The sequence below is a fragment of the Micromys minutus genome (genome assembly GCF_963924665.1).
Source record: "Micromys minutus genome assembly, chromosome: X".
NCBI classification, from domain to species: Eukaryota; Metazoa; Chordata; class Mammalia; order Rodentia; family Muridae; genus Micromys; species Micromys minutus.
In genome coordinates, this window is record NC_137970.1 from 18,138,855 (window position 1) to 18,162,737 (window position 23,883).

At 44.0% G+C, this 23,883-nt stretch overlaps 2 protein-coding genes across 8 annotated transcripts in view; one reads left to right on the top strand and one right to left on the bottom strand.

Moving 5' to 3' along the window:
- Positions 1–7,319, top strand: part of PFKFB1 (6-phosphofructo-2-kinase/fructose-2,6-biphosphatase 1) — a 42,697-nt gene extending 35,378 nt beyond the window's left edge. For 2 of the 3 annotated variants that reach the window (XM_080910760.1, XM_080910759.1), the window contains exons 11-14: positions 2,592–2,721; positions 5,397–5,459; positions 6,625–6,689; positions 7,029–7,319. In XM_080910760.1, coding sequence (XP_080766886.1) covers positions 2,592–2,721; positions 5,397–5,459; positions 6,625–6,689; positions 7,029–7,088 — 318 coding nt within the window. In that variant the 3' untranslated portion in view covers positions 7,089–7,319. The remainder of the gene's footprint in view (positions 1–2,591; positions 2,722–5,396; positions 5,460–6,624; positions 6,690–7,028) is intronic. The other variant, XM_080910761.1, reaches the window with a different exon arrangement.
- Positions 7,320–8,586: 1,267 nt separating this feature from the next.
- TRO (trophinin) lies at positions 8,587–18,675 on the bottom strand. Of its 5 annotated transcripts, XM_080910618.1 has the most exons (13): positions 17,980–18,675; positions 16,974–17,711; positions 16,467–16,871; positions 15,789–15,893; positions 15,617–15,680; positions 15,355–15,434; positions 14,798–14,889; positions 14,225–14,304; positions 14,087–14,129; positions 13,660–13,722; positions 13,113–13,227; positions 8,955–12,322; positions 8,693–8,778 (listed from the first exon to the last, which is right to left on the bottom strand). In XM_080910618.1, exons 1-12 carry the CDS (start codon positions 18,022–18,024, stop codon positions 8,966–8,968), a joined length of 5,187 nt encoding a protein of 1,728 aa, XP_080766744.1. In that variant the 5' UTR covers positions 18,025–18,675; the 3' UTR covers positions 8,693–8,778; positions 8,955–8,965. The 5 variants fall into 5 exon arrangements, with proteins under 5 accessions (XP_080766746.1, XP_080766747.1, XP_080766743.1 ...); XM_080910620.1 differs by having other exon boundaries at positions 8,587–8,778; positions 12,215–12,322; positions 16,467–17,711; XM_080910617.1 differs by having other exon boundaries at positions 8,678–12,322.
- Positions 18,676–23,883: the final 5,208 nt, after the last annotated feature.

Genomic DNA, 23,883 nt, shown 5'->3' on the forward strand with positions numbered 1-23,883 from the left:
TAATAGTGACAGTCCACTGGAGAAAACTGGTTTTCCCTTTTGCCAGTAGGTAAATAGCTTCTTGGTTAGGGCTGGGACCATGTGTCTACTTCCCCATCGCAGTGCTGGCACCCTGTCTGGCGAGAATCTGTGTTGATCTTGTACATGCTGTCAGTGTCTCTGAGCTCTAATTTGTTATCAGCCCTGTTGTGTTCAGAAGACAGTTTTCTGGGAGTCATTCATCACCCCTGTCTCTTTTCATCTTTCTGCTTCCTCTTCAACATAATACCCTTGGGCCTTGAAGGGAAGGGTTTGATGAAGACATCCCACTTAGGACTGAGTGTTCTAAAGTCTCTCACCCTCACATATTGTCCAGTTCTGGCCCTCTGTGTCATCTACTACAAGAAGCTTCTCTGATGACAGTTGAATAAAGCACTGATTATGTCAATAGGGGATTATTTTATTGCTGAGTTCCTTTAGAAGAATAATATATTATGTTAAATATATTATATTACATATACATACATACATACATACATACATACATACATACATAACCTATCTAGTCTGAGGTTCTTGAACATTTTAGCATGTCCATCTCTGTTATGCTCGTAATGTTTGTGCCACCATTGTACTGATGCAACTTGCAGGCAGGTCCTATAAGTCATAGGGTTTGTAGCTGGGTAATATTGATGGTTACTTTTGTCTGGCAGAGTATCTTCTGGCACCATGGATGCTAGTCAGTAGGGGTAAAGCTTAGTTGGTTACTAGCTCAATTTCTCTGTGTTTGATAACTAAGTAAGTTGTATCTTCACCAATAGGACTTTACTATTGTGGACAGTAACCAACAGCCTGTAGTGTTTTGTGAGGTTCCATGGGACCCATTTGGCTAATGATACAATTAGATATAATCCATTTCTGGCACTGGAAATTTTACTTGGTAAAAAAAAATGTAAGATGTCTAATTGAGACATTGTCTCCCTTATTATATGGTGATTAATTTCTTTTACTTATCTACATATTTTAAGAAGCTTCTCCCGTAGTACGTTTACGTGTGGGGTTTTGTTTTTCAAAAAAAATTTTAAAGTTAGTTGCCCCTCCCCATATTCCCTCCTTTACTTGCTTTCCTATACCCATCCCTAATGAAGAAGAAATATATATAGTGTTATACAGAGATAAAGGGGAACCTAGAATAGGAACATTTAGTATTTTAATATATATATGACTAACAAAGTCCAAAATTGATGTCCCTGATGCTGTCCTAAATAATATAGGATCTTTCAGCCTTTGGTAACTTCCTCTGCTAATTTACATGTTGCTTTTATGTGCATGTAGCCTCAATATTAATCCCTAAATAAACTATTACTGTTGTTGTTGCTACTACTACTTGATACATCATTTAACTGAATGTTTAATGATCCTTTGATCATTTTGCTTCTTCTATTTCAAGTTCCACTTTGCCATATTTGTTGGAAGTATATGTCTACTGACAATCTGTCATTAGTATTGTCACCCTTCCTCTCATCTAAAAGTGTCCCGTGGCTGTGTCCTCCAGCCTTGATGGTAATTGGTAGCATAGAAAGCTCTCAGGTGACTGTTGTACTCTCAGCACTCTGAGAAGATATCTGTCCTTGTCCTATTGTTGCCACTGTGGCTGAGAAACTTTTCAGCTTCATTATTGTTTCTTTGCTCTTTGGCTAAGTGGAAAGTCTTTTTATTTTTGTTGCCTTTAAGATTCTCTTGTTTGTGTCTACATAGTACTAGAGTCAACCTGCTCACCACCTCCCCTCTATTCCCTTTATCTCCCTCTCCCCTCCTCTTCTTCCCTCTCCTCTCCTCTTTTCTTTCCCATCCTCCTCACTCTCCCCTCCACTTCTCTCCTCTATTTCTTTAGTCCCCTTTCCTTTCCTTTCTCCTCCCCTCTCTTCAGCATCCTTCCAATCCGTTATTTCCCTCTTTGTTTTGTTCATTCTTTCTGTTTCTGAAGATACTCACATACAAGGCCTCCTACATGTCATTTACACCATCAGCCTTTTAAAATAAATATTTTCCCATGAGAGTTTAACATAGAAAGACACAGTTTTTCATCATTTTCATTTTCCTGAGGATGGACTTTTTATATTTTAAACTTTTACTAAGGGCATAAAGATTTGTCCTCTCACAGTCTCACATTTATGTTGAGTACCAACTCCTAGCTTAATTTCTATTTCTATAAGGTTTTCGAAACCCCAGCTTCCTGGCTAATGAGATTGCCAAATGTCCCAAGATAGTTATGGCATTTACACTCCCTTATTCTTTTTTTCTTTCTTTCTCTTCTTTTTTCTTTTTTGATTTTTTTCTTTTCATCTTGTACTACTACAGATCAGAATTTTCCTTATTTTTGAAATGCCAGTTGTACAGTTAAGTAGTTATTTTATAGAGGAGGGTTATAGTATTGTCTTTTAGCCCACACTTATTGGTTGGTTCATTTAACAGACGAGAAACTAAAACCCTGAGAAACAAGTCACACTGCTAGGTCAACAATTCTGGCTCCCAAACCAAATTTTCTTCCCTGGGTTAATATGCTTCATAATCCCCTCTATCTATTAATTATTTCTTTCTCTCTTTTTTAGTCCTATGAGGATCTGGTTCAACGTCTTGAGCCAGTTATAATGGAGCTAGAAAGGCAAGAAAATGTATTGGTGATCTGTCACCAGGCTGTCATGCGGTGCCTCCTGGCATACTTCCTGGATAAAAGTTCAGGTAACACCCCCCTCTCTCTGTTCTTGGTATAAAGAGCAGGATATGATTTGGGATGCAATTAAAAGTTTATATCATAGTGGTTAAAAGCACAATTTTTAAACCAAGTATTTTTTTAGGTTCAAACTTATAGCACACATCTGTACTATGTTCAGTAAGTACTGTTATTTCCCATCAACCTACTTTCTCAACTAAATAGGGAAATTAGTGATTAAGTTGAAATAAACATGTTAAAAGCCTAGAATGTATGATGTATTGTAAGGCTATGTTGACATTAATATCACTCCTAGCTAATCTGCAGAGTCAGCATATTGAAAGCTAGCATAAACAGTCTGCTACTGCTTCAAATACTAAGCCAGTGTATCTCTGAAGCACACTGGCCTCAGTTGATAGTGAGACCAGTGCCCTTGTTATAGGGATACTTTCTCCAAGATATCAATGCTATAAGTTAATTTTTCAAGTGGTATTTTATCTTTCACTAGATAAAATATCTAGACCCTATATTTATGAAAGTATGTATATGTAGACTTTATATGCTGCAATACACACATATATGTGTATATTCATATACTGCTTATTCAATGCTGCCATACATATATGTGTAGGCCTTTTATACTGTCATGTATGTATATATATATATATATATATATATATATATGTATGATATGTATGTATATGTTTTCATATGTGTATATACAGGCTTATGGATAGCCATACATACATACATATATAAAGACTGCATGTGTTGCCATACATATGTATACACAAACTTCATATACTGCTTGCTGTATGCATGTATACAAAGACTACATATACTACATCTGCTTCTTAGCCTGTCACAACTTTCATACAACAGTCCATTTCTAATGTGGATGCTGCAATGTGGCATTTCCAGGATATTTTGAAGGTGTTTAGAAACCATGTTAAATACTATTTAGTGCCTACAATATTCTGAGCTCTTGAATCAATGCTGTTATGTTAATTTCAAAATAAAGAATATGTAAATATGGAATAATCCAATACTGGAATCCAGGGAACTTGAGAAGTTGGAATTGGAGAAGTCATATTCTTTATCCGGTTTTCAGTGTCCTCATTTGATATAGGTGATGGAATGTGTGATATGAGCCTTTCAGTCTTAGAATTCTCTGGTATGTTTGCATTTCCGCTTTTCAGACCCTTTTTTGAGATTGTGAAGCAGGCCCCATTCCCATTGCTCAGATGAGAAAACCAAGGCTCCAAGCAGCAAAGTGACTTTCCCAGGGTCATGAGATAGATTAATCCCAGATGCCCATCTAAAACATACACAGGGCATTGTACTTCCTTATATCTCCATTTCTTACCCTCTTTTACAAAGAGACCATTCTAGCTGTTCATAACTTCCCTGGGAGCAAGGGTGCACAGGGCTAGGCAGATGGCTTTATCCTCAGTATTTAGGAAAGTGATGGAAGAAAGCCCAGAAGACTTAAATGAATTAGAATACATACCCATGAAACTACAGGGCTAGGGTACCTTCAGATGGTATTGAATCTAATCTTGTTCTGTAAAGTAGGGGACACTGAGGTCCAGGGAGAGAAGAGGCCATGACAGAGCTGGTCAGAGACTTTTTAGATCTGTTCCTTCTGTTCTCTAAATCTGTTTCTTCATATAGAAAGTGACAGTGGACAGGACCCAGAGCATCATGAGGGATGGTCATACATATACACACACTCACACATACAAGTCATAACTCCAGAGCTTCGTTCTAATGATTGCCAGTGAGGAGGGAAATTCATTTTTCAGGAAAATGCACTCTCCTAATATATCAGGAGGTTGGGAGGATGTTGCCATGCCTTCATTCCTACAATTAACCTAAGGGACAAAAAAAGTCATTCCAAGTGATGGTGTTCTGGCTAAATAAGTAAGGTAATGATATGCATTGCAGCCTGGAGACTGGTGAAGAGGACATAGGGATAAAGTGCCTAGAAAGCTGTACATCCCTAGTACTCTGAATTCCTCCATGGTAGCAGCTACAGACTCCAGTGGCAGACCTTACATATTGTCTTCAGAGTACCCTAAATTTGAGGCTCCTGACTGCCTCAGTATGTTTGCCTTTGAAGCCCATTTGCTTATCTATAGAATGAGCCAGATCATCCTCCTCTTAGTATGTCTGGCAAGTAGAAGCACTGGTCTAGACAGGAAATTGTACATTAATATTCAGAATCACTGTCTTCATAATCATCAGTAACAGAAACACACATACACACACACACACACACACACACACACACACACACACACACACACACTGTGCCTCTACTGTAGAAGTAGCACATAGAAAAGTTTCAGAACTTTGAATCCTTGTTGGGTATGGGTCATAGGGGGTTGTAGAAAGTTGGTGTGGAGCAGGGGGTAAGCTTGCATTCATTTCCTGCTGATTCTGAAACCTCTTAGTGGGTACCTAGACAATCCTGGAGATGCATATTCTGTCTACCTTTCCTAGGCTGTCTTGCCCTGGTTCCCAGGCAGGCTAGGTTGCTCTCTTTTGCTCTCACGAATACCCACTATGTAGAATACCTGGTGTAAGTCTGTGCTGGGGCCCAAGTAGGAAGCAGAGGTATAAATAGGAGAACCTAGCAAGCCTGAATGTGGTCTTTTGCCCAGTACTACATCTCTTAGGGCTGCTTCTGCCTGCCTTCCAGATGAGCTGCCCTATCTCAAGTGTCCTCTGCATACAGTGCTCAAACTTACACCTGTGGCTTATGGTAAGTACTGCCACTCATCTAAGGAAAGGCATACTACAGAAACCAGGAGTATGCCTCCAGTGTGCCCCCCATTTTCTCTAAAGGTTCCTGGGTGAGGTTCCCTAGGTGACTGGCAGGATATCCTGGTAAAGGTGGGGCTAGTGACAGTAGGATGACAAGGAAGAACTAGACTAGCATCCAGATCTGGAGCCTGGCTCTTTCTGTCCCTGCCTGGGGTACAGTACATTGTTCTATTTGTGTTAAGACAGGAGTGTGTCCCCAACAGAGATTTAAGGAAAATTACAGGTTGAGGTAATATTGAAGGAAGAGCTCAAAGAAAATTCTGGGCAGTTTAGACTCTATTGGGGTTTTAGTTAACTATGAAAAATACCTAGGGAGGGAAAGGATGGAATTAAATGACGTCCAGGGTGTAAACAAGATAAAAGGACTCAGCAAAGCCTGTGATAGGGTAGTTTACAGAATGGTGCTCAAGGGGCTACCATTGCCAGCCTTGGGCCCTTCTTCTTCAGGTAGAACTTCCTGGTAATCACACCCCTGTATTGCTCTAATTGTCTTCTGAGTAAACCTTGCACCCTGGGCCTCTTCTACCTAGGATGGCTAAAGGATCCATAGTGCTCTGTCAGTCATAGATTAGATTCCACTGTTTCATAGGTTGCAAGAGTCAGGGGAGGACACAGAGATCACCTTCTCTCATTTCCCCATGTATAAATGAGCAACTGAAGCTGGGGAAACATACAAGCAGAGCTGGGAGGGTAACTGTTGGCTTCAGGGCTTTGGAGCCTGAATCTTTGCTACACAACTTACAGCCTATCTGAACTCCCCTGCCTTCAGGGGAGTTACAATCTAGGGCGGTGGTTCTCAACCATCCTAAAGCTGCAACCCTCTAATATGCTTCCCCATGGTTGGTAACCACCCAACCATAACGTTATTTTTATTGCTTCTTCCTAACCATAATTCTGCTGTTGTGGATTGGAATGTGAATATCTGATACATAGCATATCTGCTATGCAACCCGGAAAGGGTTGTGACACACAGGTGGAGAATGACTGCTCTAGAGAATATGGACCTGGGCGAGGGCAATGATGATGGGAAAGGGAAATGTACCTTACGAAAGACCTGGGCTTATCCGGAGCATGTATGAACATATGAGTTGTTCTTTTTTGAGGCTGCAAAGTGGAGTCCATCTACCTGAATGTGGAGGCTGTGAACACACACCGGGACAAGCCTGAGGTAGGTGCTCTGTACCCAAGATGGCTGTTAACAAAGTACACACTGAAAGTACTCTCCTACATGGAAAGGCTGTCTCCAACCCTGGACATCCCAGGTATTTCAAATTAACCAGTACTCAAAAATGGCAAGAATCACAGTCCAGGCCTATATTCAGATCTGTGACAGTCCCTACCAAAGAGGCCTCAGGCTGATTCCCCAACCATGCCTAAGAAGAGGGTTAAGACCTTATCCTTATTGCTGGGCATCCCTGCCGAAAGAGTGATGCCCAGCAATAAGGACAAGATGCAGGGCAGAGACTGGAACCTTACACTTCTTACTAATTCTGGACTCTCTTCTTAGAATGTGGACATCACCCGCGAACCCAAGGAAGCCCTGGACACTGTACCTGCCCATTACTGAGCCCTTTTCAAGTGATCAGATTGTCATTGTTCTCACCTCCTTCCTCCTGTAGGAACTGCTGCCCTTGTTCTCCTTAAGCAGACTCTGGCTTTGGCCTGAGAGTCCCCTACCTCCAGTGAAGAAGTCCGTAGCAGCTCCTAAACAGGTCTCAATTCCTAGCCACAACTAAGAAGCCTACCTAGTTGTGGATAAAGTTCTTTTTAAATATTCTCTGATGAATAAAGGCATTATTCCTGCCTATAGGACAGGAAAAATTCTAAGGCTTCTTTCATTGTTCTCAAGATCTCAATTCTAACCCAACTCTGGTGTTACTGGTGAAGAATGGGTGGGAAAAATCTGAAATGGAAGAATCCTTGGGTAGCACCTTCAAAGATGGAAAAGGTCCTTGTGAGTTCCTGTTGGTTTTGTCCCTTGACAGTCAAGGTGCATGGGGACTGGATATGTTCAATCATACTCAGAAAAGAATCCAGTACTTGGGCTAAGAGCTTCAGTCTCCTCCAACTCTTTCTATCATCCTGAGTAATTTCATTGCTTTTATTAATGATGCTGTCAACCTCCTCCCTTCCTGGGCTTTGACTCTTCAACTTAAGTAATTGTCTGATATCATTTATGGCATCCTCTTCTGGGCTAACTTCATTCCAGTCCCTAAAGCTATATTAGCCTTATGACTTTGCATCAGGCCTCCACACCATAGACATTTATGTTGTATTTTCCTGATGAACAGTATCTGTCCTTGTTCATCACTATGTTCATTTTGAATCCTCTGTTGTCTCCTAGTTCATTAGTTCCTCAGTGTCCTTCCATCCCTCACCAACTTGGACCTACATCTTCAGCCACTGTCCTTCCTCTAACCATCATTGGCCAGGTACTTGCATCACTGTGAGAAACAGACTCATAACCTTGTTGCCTTTGTTCTCTAGTACATTCATCACAAGCACTCAGGGAGATCCAAACCTTGAATCATCCACAGCTTTCTTCCATCGGGGACCTACTAGGGTCATAGGTTATTGCTTGAAACAGGTTTTGTCTCCTCTGCAGCTCCCCCGAGCCTGTTCAAAGTCAGGGTCACCCTTTCCACCATCTCACACTTCTTGTTTTCCATACTAGTCCCGTTTCTCAATTGATTTAGGCCCTACACTCCATACTAAGTTTTCCTTCCTATCCCAAAAAAATGCCCTTTTACTCCTGTGTCAATTCCTAGTTTCTTTCCTTTTTATCCCTATATTCTTACACAACTACCCCAAATTAATGTGAGTTTACTTTCTATTTGCCCTGTACCTTAGGCTTCCCTCTTCCAGTTCTTTGCTCAAGCTTTTATCCCTTTGCCTGCCACTTTCCCAGAGCTCTCTGACTCTTGAGAAATGCCTGCTTTTTAGCTGGAGACCCATGATTCCCAAAAAGCTATGTTGAACCCTAGCAGTTCTTTGAAGCCAAAACATCACCTCTGGTCATATTAAAGGACAGAATAAACTCAGGTTCCTTTGGCAAATTTAATGTAACTCTGATACCAAAATATGACAACAACACAGGAAGCAAACACAAAGCAGGAACAGCAGATTTTTCAGTGTTTCACTCAGCTGATGGGTAATAGTGCTTAGGCTGCTGTGTGGTCAACAGTTCCAAAGCTGCGCATTGGCTCCATGGGAAGTACTGCTGCACTTAGCGTTAGATGTAAACAGGGGAGACAAGCCTGAAAAACAAAGCCGAATACCCAGAAACACTTGTTAGTGCAAGGTCCATTTCTTCTTATTTCCTTTCTTGTGTTTATCTTCTCACTTGGCCCCTCCTATCTTAGGGTATCCCCTAGTATCCCCCAGCTATTGTAGCCATCCCTGTGGATTCTGGCTATAGGAATATTACAGTTACCTGAAACTTCACTAGCCGTAAGAGAAGCCACAGGAACCGAGGCCATTGGCTCCACCACCAAAGCCAGTACCAGTGCTTGGTGGTCCACCGCCAAATCCAGCATTGGTGTTCGGTCCACCACCAAAGCCAGTGCTGGTGTTCGGTCCACCGCCAAAGCCAGTGCTGGTGTTCGGTCCACCGCCAAAGCCAGTGCTGGTGTTCGGTCCACCGCCAAAGCCAGTGCTGGTATTCGGTCCACCGCCAAAGCCAGCATTGGTGCTCAGTCCATTACCAAAGCCAGCTGCGGTGCTTGGTCCTCCAAAGCCACCTCCAGCGCTTGGTCCACCAAAGCCAGGTCCTGTACTTGGTCCACCACCAAAGCCACCAGTGCTAGGTCCACTGCAGAAGCCAGCACCAGTGCTTGGTCCACCACTAAAGCCAACAATAGAACTGGGTCCATTACTGAAGCCGGAGCCAGTGTTGGGTTCACCAGTAAAGCCATTGCTGGTGTTGGAATCACCGCCAAAGCCAATAATGGTATTCAGTCCTCTGTCGAAGCTGGCATTAGGCCCATTGCCAAAGCCATCACTAGTGCTGAGGCTTACACTAAAGCCTGTACCAGTGCCAAGTGTGCCACCAAAACCAGTATTGGTACCCAGCTCACCAGCAAAGCCATTACTAGTGACCAGTCCACCACCAAAACTGGTGCTGCTGCCCAGTTCACCTCCAAAATCAGTGTTAGTGTTTAGTCCACCATTGAAGCCAGCACTGGTACCCAGTCCTCCATTGAAGTCAGCATTGTGATTTAGTCCACCACTGAAATCCGTGCTTGTGCCCAGTCCACCGCCAAAGCCAGTGCTGGTGCCCAGGCCACCACTGAAGCTAGCACTAGGGCCTAAGCTTCCACCAAAGCCAGTGCTGGTACCCAAGCTGCTACCAAAGCCAGCACTGGTTCCCAACCCATTTCCAAAGCCAGCACTGGTACTTAGCCCATTCCCAAAACTGAAAATGGCACTGGTGCTGTGCCCCTCACTGTAATTGGCACTGGTAGCACCACTAAAGCAGGAGTTGGTGCTGGAAGAGCCTCCAAAGCATAGGTTGGTGTTAGATGCACTGCCAAAACAGAGACTGGTGCTGGGTGCTCCACCAAAACAGAGGTTAGTGCTTTGAGAACCACCAAAGCTAACACTGGTAGTGGGAGCACTGCCAAAGCTAATGCTGTTGCTATGGGTACTACCAAAGTCAGTGGTAGTAAGTGCGCCACCAAAACCAACACTGGTACTGAACGCACCACCAAAGTCGGGGCTGGTGCTGATTGCACCACCAAAGCTGGCACTGGTATTGATTGCTCCACCAAAGCTGGCACTGTTATTCAGCACACCACCAAAGCTGGCACTGGTGCTGATGGCACCACCAAAGCTGGCACTGTTATGCAGTGCACCACCAAAACTAGCACTTGTGTTGATTGCTCCACCAAAGCTGGCACTGGTATTGATTGTTCCACCAAAACTGGCACTGTTATTCAGCACACCACCAAAGCTGGCACTGGTGCTGATGGCACCACCAAAGCTGGCACTGTTATTCAGCACACCACCAAAGCTGGTACTGGTGCTGATGGCACCACCAAAGCTGACACTGTTATGCAGTGCACCACCAAAGCTGGCACTGGTGTTGATCGCTCCGCCAAAGCTGGCACTGTTATTCAGCGTGCCACCAAAGCTGGCACTGGTGCTGATGGCACCGCCAAAGCTAGCACTGTTGTTCAGCACACCACCAAAGCTGGCACTGGTGCTGATGGCACCACCAAAGCTAGCACTGTTATTCAGTACACCGCCAAAGCTGGCACTGGTGTTCATGGCACCGCCAAAGCCAACACTGTTGTTCAGTGCACCACCAAAGCTAGTACTGGTGCTGATGGCACCACCAAAGCCGGTACTGCCATTGAGTACACCACCAAAGTTGGCACTGGTGCTTAGTGCACTACCAAAGCCAGAACTGGTGCTGATGGCACCGCCAAAGTTGGCACTGCTGTTGAGTGCACTGCCGAAGCCAGTGCTGGTGTTGATGGCACCACCAAAGTTAGCACTGCTGTTGAGTGCACCACTAAAGCCGGTACTTATGGCACCACCAAAGCTCGCACTGCTGTTGAGTGCACTGCCAAAGCCAGCGCTGGTGCTGATGGCACCACCAAAACTGGTACTGCTGTTGAGTGTACCGCCAAAGCCAGCACTGGCACCAGAAGAGCCACCAAAGCTGACACTAGTGCTTAGTGTGCCACCAAAGTCAGAGCTGGTACTAGAAGAAGCCCCAAAGGAAACACTGGTGCTGAGTGTACCACCAAAACCAGTATTGGTGCTAGGAGAACCACCAAAGGAGATACTGGTACTGAGTGTGCCTCCAAAGCCAGCGCCGGAGTAGGGAGAACTACCAAAGCAGACACTGGTGCTGAGTGTGCCTCCAAAGCCAGTGGTGGTGCTTACTGCACCACTGAAGACACTGCTTGTAGTTGGTGCATTGCCAAAGCTGGTGCTTGGGCTGAGTGCACCACTAAAACCAGCTGGGATACTGCTAAGTGTGCCTCCAAAGCCACAGTTGGTTCCACCATTGAAACTGGCACTGGTACAAGGTGCACCACCAAAACTAATACTGGGCCCACCACTGAAACTGGTACTGGTGGTAGGAGCACCACCAAAACTAATGCTGGATCCACCACTGAAACTACTACCAATGCTGGGCGCACCACCAAAGCTGATGCTGGCTGTGCTGCTTAAGCTAGTACTAGTGCTGGGTGCGCCACCGAAGCTAATGCTTGCTGTGTTACAGAAAGTGGCACTAGTACTGGGTGTGCCACTGAAGCTAATGCTGGGTCCGCCACTGAAACTGGTGCTGGTGCTGGGTGCACCACCAAAGCTAATGCTTGCTGCATTGCTGAAGTTGGCAGAAGTGCTGGGTACACTCCCAAAGGTAATTCCATTTCTGCCCCCAAAGCCACCACTGGGGTTGGATATGCTACCAAACCCACCACTGGGGTTGGCTATACCACCAAAGCTAATACTAGCAGCATCACTGAAGCTATTTCTGGTACTAGCTCCCTGGTTGAAGTTGACATTAGTAGCAGGATCTGCATTCTCTTGGGCTCTGGGTTCAATTTCAAAAGAAAATCTGCTCCAGGCCTGTGCATCATCACCCAACTCTTCCCTTGTTAGGCAGTCAATATCCATGTCATCCCAGTTCCAGGGCCCAGCCACAGCTTCCTCTCCAATCCCCATTTGGGCTCTTGCCTCAGCCCTGGCCTCAGCCTCAGCCACAGCCACAGCTGCAGCCTGAACGTCCATCTCAACTGCCTCGCGGTACTGAGCAGCCCAGTCTTTGGGATCTTTCTTCTGTACCTAAAATGAAAATTATAATTATTGTAAAAAAAGGAGTCCTTAGAGTTATATGTGAAGCACCCATTATGGGATCCACACAAAACTAATAGTGGTAAATAAAAACTTTCTAGTGTTCTGATGGGCCAGTCTGGATTTCAAACTTCATCGATGATACTTAGAAACTCAAGTTATATCCTTGGGACAAGTTTATATCACAAAGCCCAAATGTTCCTGTTTATAATATGGGAAATGATAAGAAACTATGATAAGAAACTAAGTATGTCATAGATTGAGTTTGGGGGAAACCCAAAATTTTTATGTTATCTAATCATGAGTATATTTGCAGAGAGGGACTTTTATGAGTCTTAACTTCAGTGAAAATGGGTGAGGCTTTGATCAAATGGTATCCTTATAAGACACATGAAAATAAACTCAGGTTTGCTCTGTTCTATGCAAAGATGCAGAAACATTTACCCTCTAGAAGTCAGAGAGAAAGCCTATAGCAGAAACTGAGTGCACTGGATCTTAACCTAGGATTTTTATCTCTAGAACTGTTAAATGTAACAAATTCTGTGTCTTAAGCCATCCACTTATTAATATTTTATAATAGCCTGAAGTGACTAGTATAATTTATAAAAAAATAACCAGACAATGAAAGCTATATATCTTGCAGTATCTTGAACATTGATGAGGCTTTATATGTTTATATACAAACCATATGTTGTCCAATACCTGTCCACTACTGCTCATAGCTTGCCTTAGCTAGGAACGTCCCATTCTATTAACATACTAAGCTCAGGAAGTTCATTACCTTGCATGCAAATTTCAGGACTTTCATCTTGCTAGTCTCATGGTAGGATCGTAGGCCCCAGAAGAATTCATACTCAGGCGGTCTGCTGTTGGGGACCCTCTTGTATTCCAGATATCTTAGAGGAAGGAAATGAAACTTGATTCTAAGCAAGCAAAACTATTATTTAACCACTAGGCCGCAGATGAAGCAAACACATGAGGAAATTTTTTCAAGGCCTTTAAATCCAGACTCATTCCCACACATGGTTCCATGCAAGGTAGTTATTGGTGATACTTACTCAGGACACAGTGCCACAGTTAGGTTTCGTCTCCTATGAAAACTTACCCCAGATTCCTGTGGGTGTGCTGTTAATAAATTGGCCATTTTGGGCCCTTGCTCTGAGTATACCCCATTGTAAGTGTCCCAATACAGCTTGACCACAAAAATTTTCAATAGAACTCAGGTCTAGGACAGAGTGCCCTTCTGTCTATAAAGAGTGTAAGAAAGGCACTAAGTACTTCTGAACCAGAACACTTTAGCGCTACACTGAGCTTCAAACACTACTTACTTCTGCTTTACAAATTCATCTGTGATGAGTTTCCTCACTTCTCCAAAGAGTGAATGTCTTACCCTAGCAAGGAAAAATAAGCAGTGAATACAGACCAGAACTATTCAAATGAAAGCAGAGGTATTTCCCAACATATAGTCCGTGGCAGTCTCAAGCAGGTGAAGAGAGTAGTGAGCATATGGCCACTAGAAGAAAACAGTGGAGGCCTGAAGGTCCACCTTACACCTCATCTCAGAACAGACAAGATAAGATATAAAGGAGAAAAGAAGCAGAGTTCAGAACCACGTTGTCATTCGGCCAGGTAAGAAATCTGCCATCCCCGCCCCACACGTGCTCCACCAGACCACCAGGCTGATGCAATCCCGGGACCGTCCTCTCTTGCCAAAAGACAACACGGACAGCAAGCACTGAGAGAGCCCAATCATACCCAGGGCGCAGCCCCAACTTGCGCAGCACCTCCCAGATGACAGCTGCAAAGAGGAGGCAAGAAGGAGACAAGGACAGAAAATGAGCATCTGGAATTCAGGCAACAGCCACCTATTCAACTGCATGCTCAGCCACTCACCCTCACTGGCCTTGTTGCCATTCATGAAAATGACACTCAGAATCACCATGAGGAGACCTAGCTTAGGTGTGTCCTTGGTCCTAAGAGAATAACAGGACATAGAGAAAGTTTATGTTCATAAGCCATCATCAGTAGGGCAGCTTGTTGGGCCAGCCTCTCCTAGATTCCTCAGATATATTCAGCCTACTCTATGGTCCCAGCTGTGCCCCAAGGGACAGTGCATCCACTCTTGAGACAAGCTACTCTTACCTAGGGTTAGAAGGACATGGAAGAATGCCTGTCAACCCAGGCATGTGAGCACTCTGGCAATGGATGTCTTTTTTTTCTCTCCCAAAGTCCCAAACTCCCCTGAGAATTCTTGTTGGAGGGACAGAAACCCTGGCAACAGTAATGCCCCACCCCAGGCTCGGAAACCCTTCTCTCAGTCCAGCAGCACTATTACCCACAGGGATCCATCCGTGTGTGGGAGCGGGCACAGGGATGTTTAGGACCTCCTTCCTGAGCTTCTAATAGGCCATGGAGAGAGGGATGGAAGCAGAAGCCCCTTCCCACCCTAGCACTTTCCCAGCTTACGTTCCCAGTATGCCTGCAGAGGACTCCTGAGTGCTGATAAGAATATACAAGCTACTTTGCTTATCAATTTCCTTCAGATTGACTCGAAACATCTGCCAAGTAAAAGAATAGCCTGTGAGTTCTCAAAATATATCTTAGTTATCAGTTAGCATGTTGGACATTGTGCTGATTGATGTATACCTAAGTAAGCCTTTTTTATGAGAAAGAAAATGCATGTAAAACATACAGTTCAGTACCAAGCACACACTAAAGTTGCAACAAACATAAGATGACATCTAAAACATCTTTATAATCAGTGAGCACCTACAATGTAGGAGATGGTGTATCCAGCAGCAGACAGGAGCCAGGAGAAAGCTGTGCAGCTTTTAGTACTAGGTTTGTTTCCACCACTGACTTGCTGTGTGGTCAGTGGCCGCCCCTCCCTAGGCCACCATGTGCTCATCTCCACAGTGATGAGGATGTAGTAGGTCTCTGCTTCCCTCCAGGAGGGTGATCATTTACCTTTCTTCTGTTTAAAGGTTCCCCAGTGCACCCATCCCCCAGGGATGCCCCTTCACCTTCTCCAGAGCGTAGCTTGCTCGTTCAATGATCTCTGGGAAATACTCATCATATTCTTGGATGACATCCTTCAGCATGTCTACAAGGAGGAGACAGAAGATGCTAAAGCGTACAGAGGTCAGATGACTGCAGTCTTTTCCCAGCCCTGTGTGGTCAGGGAAGCTATGCTGAAATACATTTGTGGCAGTTGGGGTGGTATGAGAGGAGGTGATGGATGTAACCTCAGTCATGGGGACAGAGAGTAGTGACAAAGACGGCTACCTGAGCGCTTGATTGGGATCTTTGTCTGGTCTTTAACCAACAGGTATTTCACCAATTTATTTGCCTAGAAAAGGAAGAATTATAGAGGTAACAATCCAGTGGCAGAACACCTGGAAGAATGTCGGAGAAGGAAGAGAAGGAAAAACAGGACTTTGGCAGATTGGATTCTTACCCTTTCCTGCAAAATGGCCACATCTCTGGGTGGTGGAGGCCTCCTGCCCCAGGGCATCCGCCTGTAATTACTCCCAGTTCTTTCTTCTCCATTGGGATGCTTAGACTTTATCAATGGAAAGAAAAATGCCCAGAGTTACCAAATGAAAGAAAGTGCTATTTCTTCTGGAAAGTTCCCCTAGAGGCTAGAGGGCCCAGACCCTCCCCTATAGAGGGTCTAACAGTGGCTTCTCTGACTCCCAGGCTTTTCTTTGACTGGCATCTGTGTAAGTTTGCCACCTCCCAGCATACAAGCTAACCAAGGACATGGCCTGGACTTTTTTCCTTTTTCTTTGGCTACCAGTGTATTGTGCATTAGATAGATCACTTCATTCTGGTACTTTGCTTTTGGGACTTACAGTCCCCAGTTAGTCAGAGTTCTTTTCAAGAAATCCACATATAACCTAGGTAAATGTATATGAAACATGGATAAACATTAAGTTAATACAAAGCCAGACACAAATAGTTCTTGAACTAAATACACAAATATATTTCCCTACCAATCTACAAACTACTGGAGGACACAGAAATATATCACATTCTTCTCAAGACATCCTATAGCTTCCATGAACACAGAATATGAATCTAGAATAGAAATGGTAAAGTAGCACAAAATAAAGGATAAAGTAACAGATCTCACCTTCCGGTTCCTCTTGCCCCGGGTTCTGGTTGTGGGCTCTAAACTCAACTGAGCCAGATAGTCATCTGCCAACGCCTGGACAGCAGCAGCAACCTGAGTCTCCAGGGCACTTATGCTGGCCTGAGAGGCCTGAGCTCCTTGGTCAGTGGTCTGAGCCTGGCTTTCAGTTGCCCGAGTCTTAGTGGCAGCCTTACGGGCCCTAGACCCTCTCCTGATCCGTACAGTGACTGACAGGGCATGGTTTGTGACCATCTGAATGGCAGGTGGAGCCTCAGAGAGCTCAGACGCAGCATTTGAGCCTTTATTGGTAACCTTCTTCCCCTTGGGTTTTTTGGGTCTTATAACTACAGCTGAGGCCTCAATCTGTCTGCTGGGTGCTTCAGTCTGTCTGCTGGGTGCCTCAGTCTGTCTGCTGGGTGCCTCAATCTGTCTGCTGGGTGCCTCAATCTGTCTGCTAGGTGCCTCAATCTGTCTGCTGGGTGCCTCAATGGCATTTGAGGCCTCTACATATTCAGTGTCAGTATTTGTGGTCTTAGCAGTTGCTCTCTTGCCTTTGGAAGTTTTCTTGCTTCGGGCAGTGGCTGCTGTAGCCTGGATACTACCTGTCTCCTTGGCAGCTTGGCCTTGGGTAGTGGCTGTGTGGGTGGTAGTCGAAGCCAGTGAACTCTCAGTGGTACTAGGTACAGTCTTATTGGCAGCCTTCTTTGCCTTAGAAGCTTTCTTGGGTTTGCTCACAGCTACCACAGCAAAGGAATTAGCTGACTCATTGGCAATTGGAGACTGGGTAGCTGGTGCCGTAACTGGCAGGTTTAGGGCCTGCAATGGTGTCTTGAGCTGAGCAGTGACATCCTCACTGCCTTGGGATGCCTTGGGAGTAACTCTCTTTGTCTTGGATTTCTTTGTCTGAGCAGTAGCTGAAGCCTGAGTATTGGGTACCTCAGCAGTAGCTGAAGCCTGACTGACCTGGGTGAACATTGGTAGGTTTAAGGCCTGCAAAGTTACTTTAGGCTTGTTGCTAGCATTATCATTGGCAGATGGGGCGGGAGGGGGAGCAGGTGTAGTCTTAGCAGCAGGCTTAATAGAAGTCTTCTTGGTCTTGTTTTTCTTAGGTCGGCTGGCAACTGGTGTGTCCTTGGTTGTTGACAACAGGGTGTTCATCACCACGACGTTGTCCTTTTCTGTGGTCTCACTCTGTACATCTGGAGGGAAAGGAAGCCCTAGGCTCCCAGGGGGAGGCGGAGGGCCCTACATACTTAGGATTATGATCCTATGAGCCACCCCACCTTCCTACACCCACCCCTGTCTACAGTTGCCTCCCCTCCTAAGCAATTTCAATGAAAGGTGTTTGAGAAAAGGGGAGGGCACAGGAGACAAATGAGTTCCTCTTCCCTGCACCATGCAAAGGAAAACCAAGACAGGTAAGGTAGGGAATTATCAGTGGTAATAGGCTCCATAGTGGTAAATAAATTCAGGGCATGACAGACAGCCTGGTAAAAATGCAGGGAGGTCTCACCTGGAATGTGGGCACCCGATAACCATAGTCATTTCTTCTATCCATCTTTCTGAAAGGCTAATAGCCGAGCCTGAAGGAAATACGCCCGAGTTAGCGGAGAATGTTGGGGTGGTGAGGGGGGAGAGCCATCCAAAGTCTTGCTAAATCTTAAGGGTGAAAGGATTTGCCCAGTTTTGGGCCCCAAATCTTTCTGGGTTTGCCTACCTAGAAGCCCAGAACATATGGTTTCCGAGCTCCAGCATCTTTCCTTTCCAAAATGGCAAATTAGTTCTACGACCTACACCTTAATACCCTCTACCACGCCGCAACCTGACAGTGCGCATGCGCACAGAAACACACACACACACACACACACACACACACACACACACACACTCGCGCGCGCGCGCGCGCACACACACACACACACACACACACACACACACACAAGGCGCGCGCATGATAACAGGTTTTCCAAATGCGTTTGGTCCTCAAGGCCCTTAGTACGCATGCGCTATGGTGGACAGGCATCTCTAACCATCTAATGTCCACATATGTCCACAGCTCTCAGAGCTATACAACATCTCGGTCCCACTGCCACCTCCTGCTCCTCCATCATTTCTCAGCCCCCCAGGCTCCGCAGGGCCTCTTCGCACCGCCCCCTCCTTCCACCCCCACCTCCTCCCCGCCCCCGTTGCTGTGCGGCCGCGCCAAACGTCAGCCACTCACCCAGGCTGTGGTTCCGCAGTCCTCCGCACCTCCCACCCCTCCACAAGCCCCCTCCCCCACTGCTCTGCAGTCGCCTTCGCCAACACTGCCCCCCCCCCAGTCCACGTCTACAAGGGCCCTGCCCCGCCCTTTCTGCAACATTGATACCCCAGTCTCAAATCCAACAGAAATACCCCTTCGTGATTCCCAGCTCCCTAACCCTACCAGGTCATCGCCCCCATTTTAAAGCAGTGCTAACCGGATCCTAGCCCGCCCTTTCTCCCAAGCCTGGTCCTTTGGCCATTTAAAGAGGATTCTGTCGCTCCTTTCTTGGTCCAGATTCGATTCATCCTTTCCGTAGCCCATAACAGGGTCCAGCCCCCTTTCTTCAGCTTGATCCGGGTCCCTTACCTCCCTCCTGAACTCGACCCTCCTCCCTTTTCGCTACAGCCAGAACGTTTTCTAGATGTTTCCTTTCCACAATCCCAACCAGGTCTGCATCCCTTCTTTCCATCCCCAAACTAAGTCCAGACTTTCCCGTAGCCAGAGATTCCGCCCCCGCTTTTACGCAGTGAGAATTGGTCCAGGCACCTCTAAACCCACTACATCGAAACCGCTAGATTCCGAATCCAAATCCAGCCAGGTTCTTGTCAAACCTTAAGATTGTGTGAAGCTAGTCACCCCGAAACCGCGGCTTTGAAGCCCCACAGCGTCTTCCCCAAAGCTGGCCGGCCACCTCAGCTCACCTCGCCCTCGTGAGCCGAGAGGACGTCTGCTCTCTCCAAGCCTCTCCTCAGGTCTGAGCTGTAACCCGCCCCCCCTGGCCGGAAGTGGTCCTGCCTCTTTCCGCCTCCAGAGGGGGGTCTCCGTCCCTACCGGCCCGCCCCACCCCCTCCCTGCTTAACAGCTTCCCAGTCTCCTCAGTGTGGCGCATCTGTTTACTACCTCTTCTTGTTCAGCAGTCACACCTATTCTCCATTTCATTTCTCTAGTCCCCATTCCCTGTCCCTGTTTCTATTTGATTTTTCAGTTTCTCCTGAAGAGAATGACCTCAGAGCTCCCACGCCTGTCCCGACAACACTAATTACATGGCGTGATACACTGTGAGAGCAGACGATTATGTCACATTCATTGCTGCCTCTCAAATACGACTAGATTAAGATAAAAGCGCTAAACATTAAAGGGATGCTCTCAAATAATTCATATATATAATATATTTGAATAATACATAATACATAAATTGATTAAATACATATTGTTAAACGGTAGATGTAAGAAAAATCAATTAGAGCCTGTCAGATGGCTCAGCGATAAAAGCACTCGCCACCAAGCCTGAGGACATGAATTCTATTTCCTGGACCCACATGGCGGAGGGAGAAAACCTACTCCCACAGGTTGTCTTCACAACTCTGCTTGCACACAAACACATATGTGCATGCACACACATTTTATTACAAATAAAAATGTAATAAAAATCCCTGCGTGCCTCTATTTATCTCAGAATAATTCCACTGATTTCTTTTTAAAAAATAAATAATTTGAAAACTATGGGAGTGCGCATTTAACAAAGCACTCATATAATTCCAAAACTACCTACAAGGGACATGTTGAAGGGTCTTGAGTTCAAGTACAGCCTTCTACAGTGAGATGATATATTAAAAAATCATGCATATACACACATAAATATACATGCACATCTTTTTTTTCTCTTTTACTTTTTTGTTCTTCTTTTACTGATGCACTGAGCAAGAATTTAGGCTGTGTCTTGTGATGTAGCACACTACTCTCCAGTGCAGGAAACATTTTGTGCCATTAATTTTTTTCATTCAATTATGTCAAACAGAGTAGAGATCATTATGTCAGAAAAAAATCAAAAGCTAAAATGAGACATTATAAAAAAGAATGGTATTATACACTGGGTGTTTAATCCTAGCACTTGAGAAGCAGAAATAGGCAGATTTTATGAGTTCAGAGGCCAGCCAACGCTACATAGTGAGGTCCTGTATAAAGAAAATAAAACAACAAAAGATTATATAATAAGAGGCAATTCAGAAGGATCATAGAAAAAATACAAATATATAGGAATCCAACCTTGAAGCACCTAGGTATATGAAGCAATGTCAATAAAGAATGGGGGATGGAGCACAGTAAAACAATAGTGAAGGACTTCAATATCCATCTTCCAACGATGCAGGGATCATCCAGATGGAAAAATCAGTAAAGGAACGTGGTACCTGAATTTCATTTTAGGCCAGATGAACATTTCAGCCAACAGCTGCAACACACATATTCTTCTCAAGTCTTCATGCAGCCTTCTCCAGCACACATCCTAAGTAGGACCACAAAACAAGTCTTAACAAATGCAAGGAGAATATTCGTCAAGACCCATAGAATTGTATGTCACTAAATGGGGACTTTAATATCTACAAAAAAGATAACCATAGCATACAAGTGATCTTTGATCTAATAAAATCTATGATAAGTAACTCCAACTTTATTACATAAGTATCCTACAATTACACATTTTATAATGAAGGATAGAAAAAGAACTGAATATTGACAGTACCTAAGCAATGTTGTAAAAGGTGAAAAGGAGCAGTTTACATTAATATATTTGGGTGGTTGATTGAATGGGAACTAAAAATAAAATCAAAGTAAACCCTATAAATATACTGTCCTGTAGGTAGTGCATTTCTTTATTTCCCCCTTTTGGTTCTATTATTGAAGATAAACTTTTTTTCTCATAAAATATATCCTGATTATAGTTTCCCCTCACTCTACTCGGTTCCTCCCAACCTTCCTTCCCCTCCCCTCCAGATCCACTGCTTTTCTGTCTCTTGTTTAAAAAAAGAAAAAAGAAAAAGAAAAGAAAAAGAAAAACAGAAAAAAAAACTAGCCTTCTAAGAGACAATAACCAAACACACACACACACACACACAAAATGATAAAACAAAAACCATCACATAGAAGTTGGCTACAGCAACCCAACAGGAGAAAACGACTCCCAATTGGAATCACAAGAATCAGAGACCCACTTGTCCTCAAAGTCAAGCATCCCATAAAGATACAAAGCTGAAAGCTATTATATATATATGCAGATGCATGCCCTGGTGGAGACCCTCGCGGCCCTGTGCTTGCTGCTTCCGTGTCTGTGAGTTCCTATGATCTGTGCTCAGCTGATTCAGAGGGCCTTGTTCTCCTGCTGCCCTCCATCCCCTCTGGCTCTCACACTCTCTCTGCCTCCTCTTCCATGGGATTCCCTGAACCCTGAGGGGAAGGATTGGATGGAGACATCCAACTTAGACTCTTTCCATGTAATGTCTGGCTGTGTGTCTCTGCATCTGTTCCCATCTGCTGCCAAAGGAAGCCACTTTACTGATGACATCTAAAACATCTTTATAATCAGTGAGTACCTACAATGTAGGAGATGGTGTATCCAGCAGCAGACAGAAGCCAGGACTTTTAGTCCTAAGTTTCTACAGCTTTTAGTACTAAGTGTGTTTCTTTTAGGACCTCTTCATTTAATTTGATGTTGGCTATAGGCATGTTGTAAACTGCCTTTAATGTTTAGGTATGTCACCTGTATCCCTAATCTCTCCAGGACTTTTATCATAAATGGGTATTGAATTTTGTCAAAGGCTTATTCGGCATCTAATGAGATTATCATGTGGCTATTCTTTTAGTTTGTTTATATACTGGATCACATTGACAGATTTTCATGTTGACCCATCCCTGCATCCTTGGGATGAGGTCTACTTGATCATGTTGGATGGTCTTTTTGTTGTTTTCTTGGATTCAGTTAGTGAGCATTGAAAATTTTTGCATCAGCATTCAAGAGGGAAACTGGTCCTGACATTCTCTTTCTTTGTTGAGTCTTTGTGTGGTTTTAGGTATCAGGGTGACTGTGACTACAAAAAAGAATTTAGAAATGTTTCTTCTGTTTATATTTTGTAGTAGATGATCTTGTGGATGTGCTCTTGAGTTCAGTTTGTAAATATTTTATTGAATATTTTTGCCTCAATGTTCATGAGGGAAATTGGTCTGAATTTTCTTTCTTGAGTCTTTGTGTGGTTTAGGTATCGATAACTGGACGCGTAAAATGAATTGACCAACATCCCATATTTTTCTATTTTGTGAAATAATTAGATGAATATTGGTGTTAACTCTTTTCTGAATGTCTGGTAAAATTCTGCAATAAACTGCCTATCAGTTTATTATTTTTGGAGGGGGCAGGAGAGACTTATAATGATAGCTTCTATTTCACTAGGGGTGACAGATCCATGTAAATAGTTTATCTGATACTTATTTAACTTTGGTAAGTGGTATCTACTGAGAAATTTGTCTGTTTCTTTTAGATTTTCTAATTTGGTGAAATAAAGATTTTTAAAGTATGTCTTATGACTCTCTGGATTTCCCACAGTGTCAGTTGCTATGCACCCTTATCATTTCTGCTTTTATTAAATTGGATAATTCTTTCTCTGCATTTTTGGTTAGTTTGACTGATGGTTTCTCTATCCTGTTGATTTTCTTGAAGATCCAGCTCTCTGTTTTGTTGATTCTTTGTATAGTTCTCTTTGTTTCTAATTGGTTGATTTTAGCCCCGAGTTTGATTATTTCTTGCAATCAGCTTCTCTTTGGGGGTGCTTCTTCCTTTTTCGATAGCGCTTTCAAGTGTGCTGTTAAATGAATAGTATAGGATCTCTTCAGTTTCTTCATGAAGACACTCAGTGCTGTGAGTTTTCCTGTTAGCACTTCTTTAACAGTGCTCCATAGTCTGGGTATGTCGTGCCTTCATTTTCATTGAATTCTAGAAAGTCCTTCATTTCTTTATTTTTTGTTGACCCTTTCTAATTCAATACAGAGGTGCTCAGTTCCCATAAATTTGTAAGCTTTCTGATGTTTGTGTTGTTGAATTCCAGCTTTAATCCATGATTGTCAGACAGGTTTCAAAGAGTTATTTCTATTTTCTTGTTTCTGTTGAGACTTTTTTTGTGTATGAGTATGCGGTCAAATTTGGAAAAGTTTCATGACATGACATGAAGAAGGTATATTCTTTTGTGTCTTGGTGAAATAATGTGCAAATACCTGTCAAGCCCATTTGTTTTATAATGTTTGTTAGCTGTAGTATTTTTCAGTTTAGTTTTTGTCTAGATGACATATCCATTGGTGAGAAGGGGACTTCTTTTGATGAATGTGTATAGTATGCTTCCTTATCCC

What these genes read in the sequence shown, in the direction of transcription:
- TRO (XM_080910617.1), bottom strand. Translation starts at nt 18,024, where the DNA reads ATGGATAGAAGAAATGACTATGGTTATCGGGTGCCCACATTCCAG. An exon ending in ATCGGGTGCCCACATTCCAG is followed by an intron (nt 17,712 to 17,979) that starts GTGAGACCTCCC and finishes CTAAGTATGTAG; the next exon opens with GGCCCTCCGCCTCCCCCTGG. An exon ending in GGGGCAAGAGGAACCGGAAG is followed by an intron (nt 15,894 to 16,466) that starts GTGAGATCTGTT and finishes CCATTGATAAAG; the next exon opens with TCTAAGCATCCCAATGGAGA.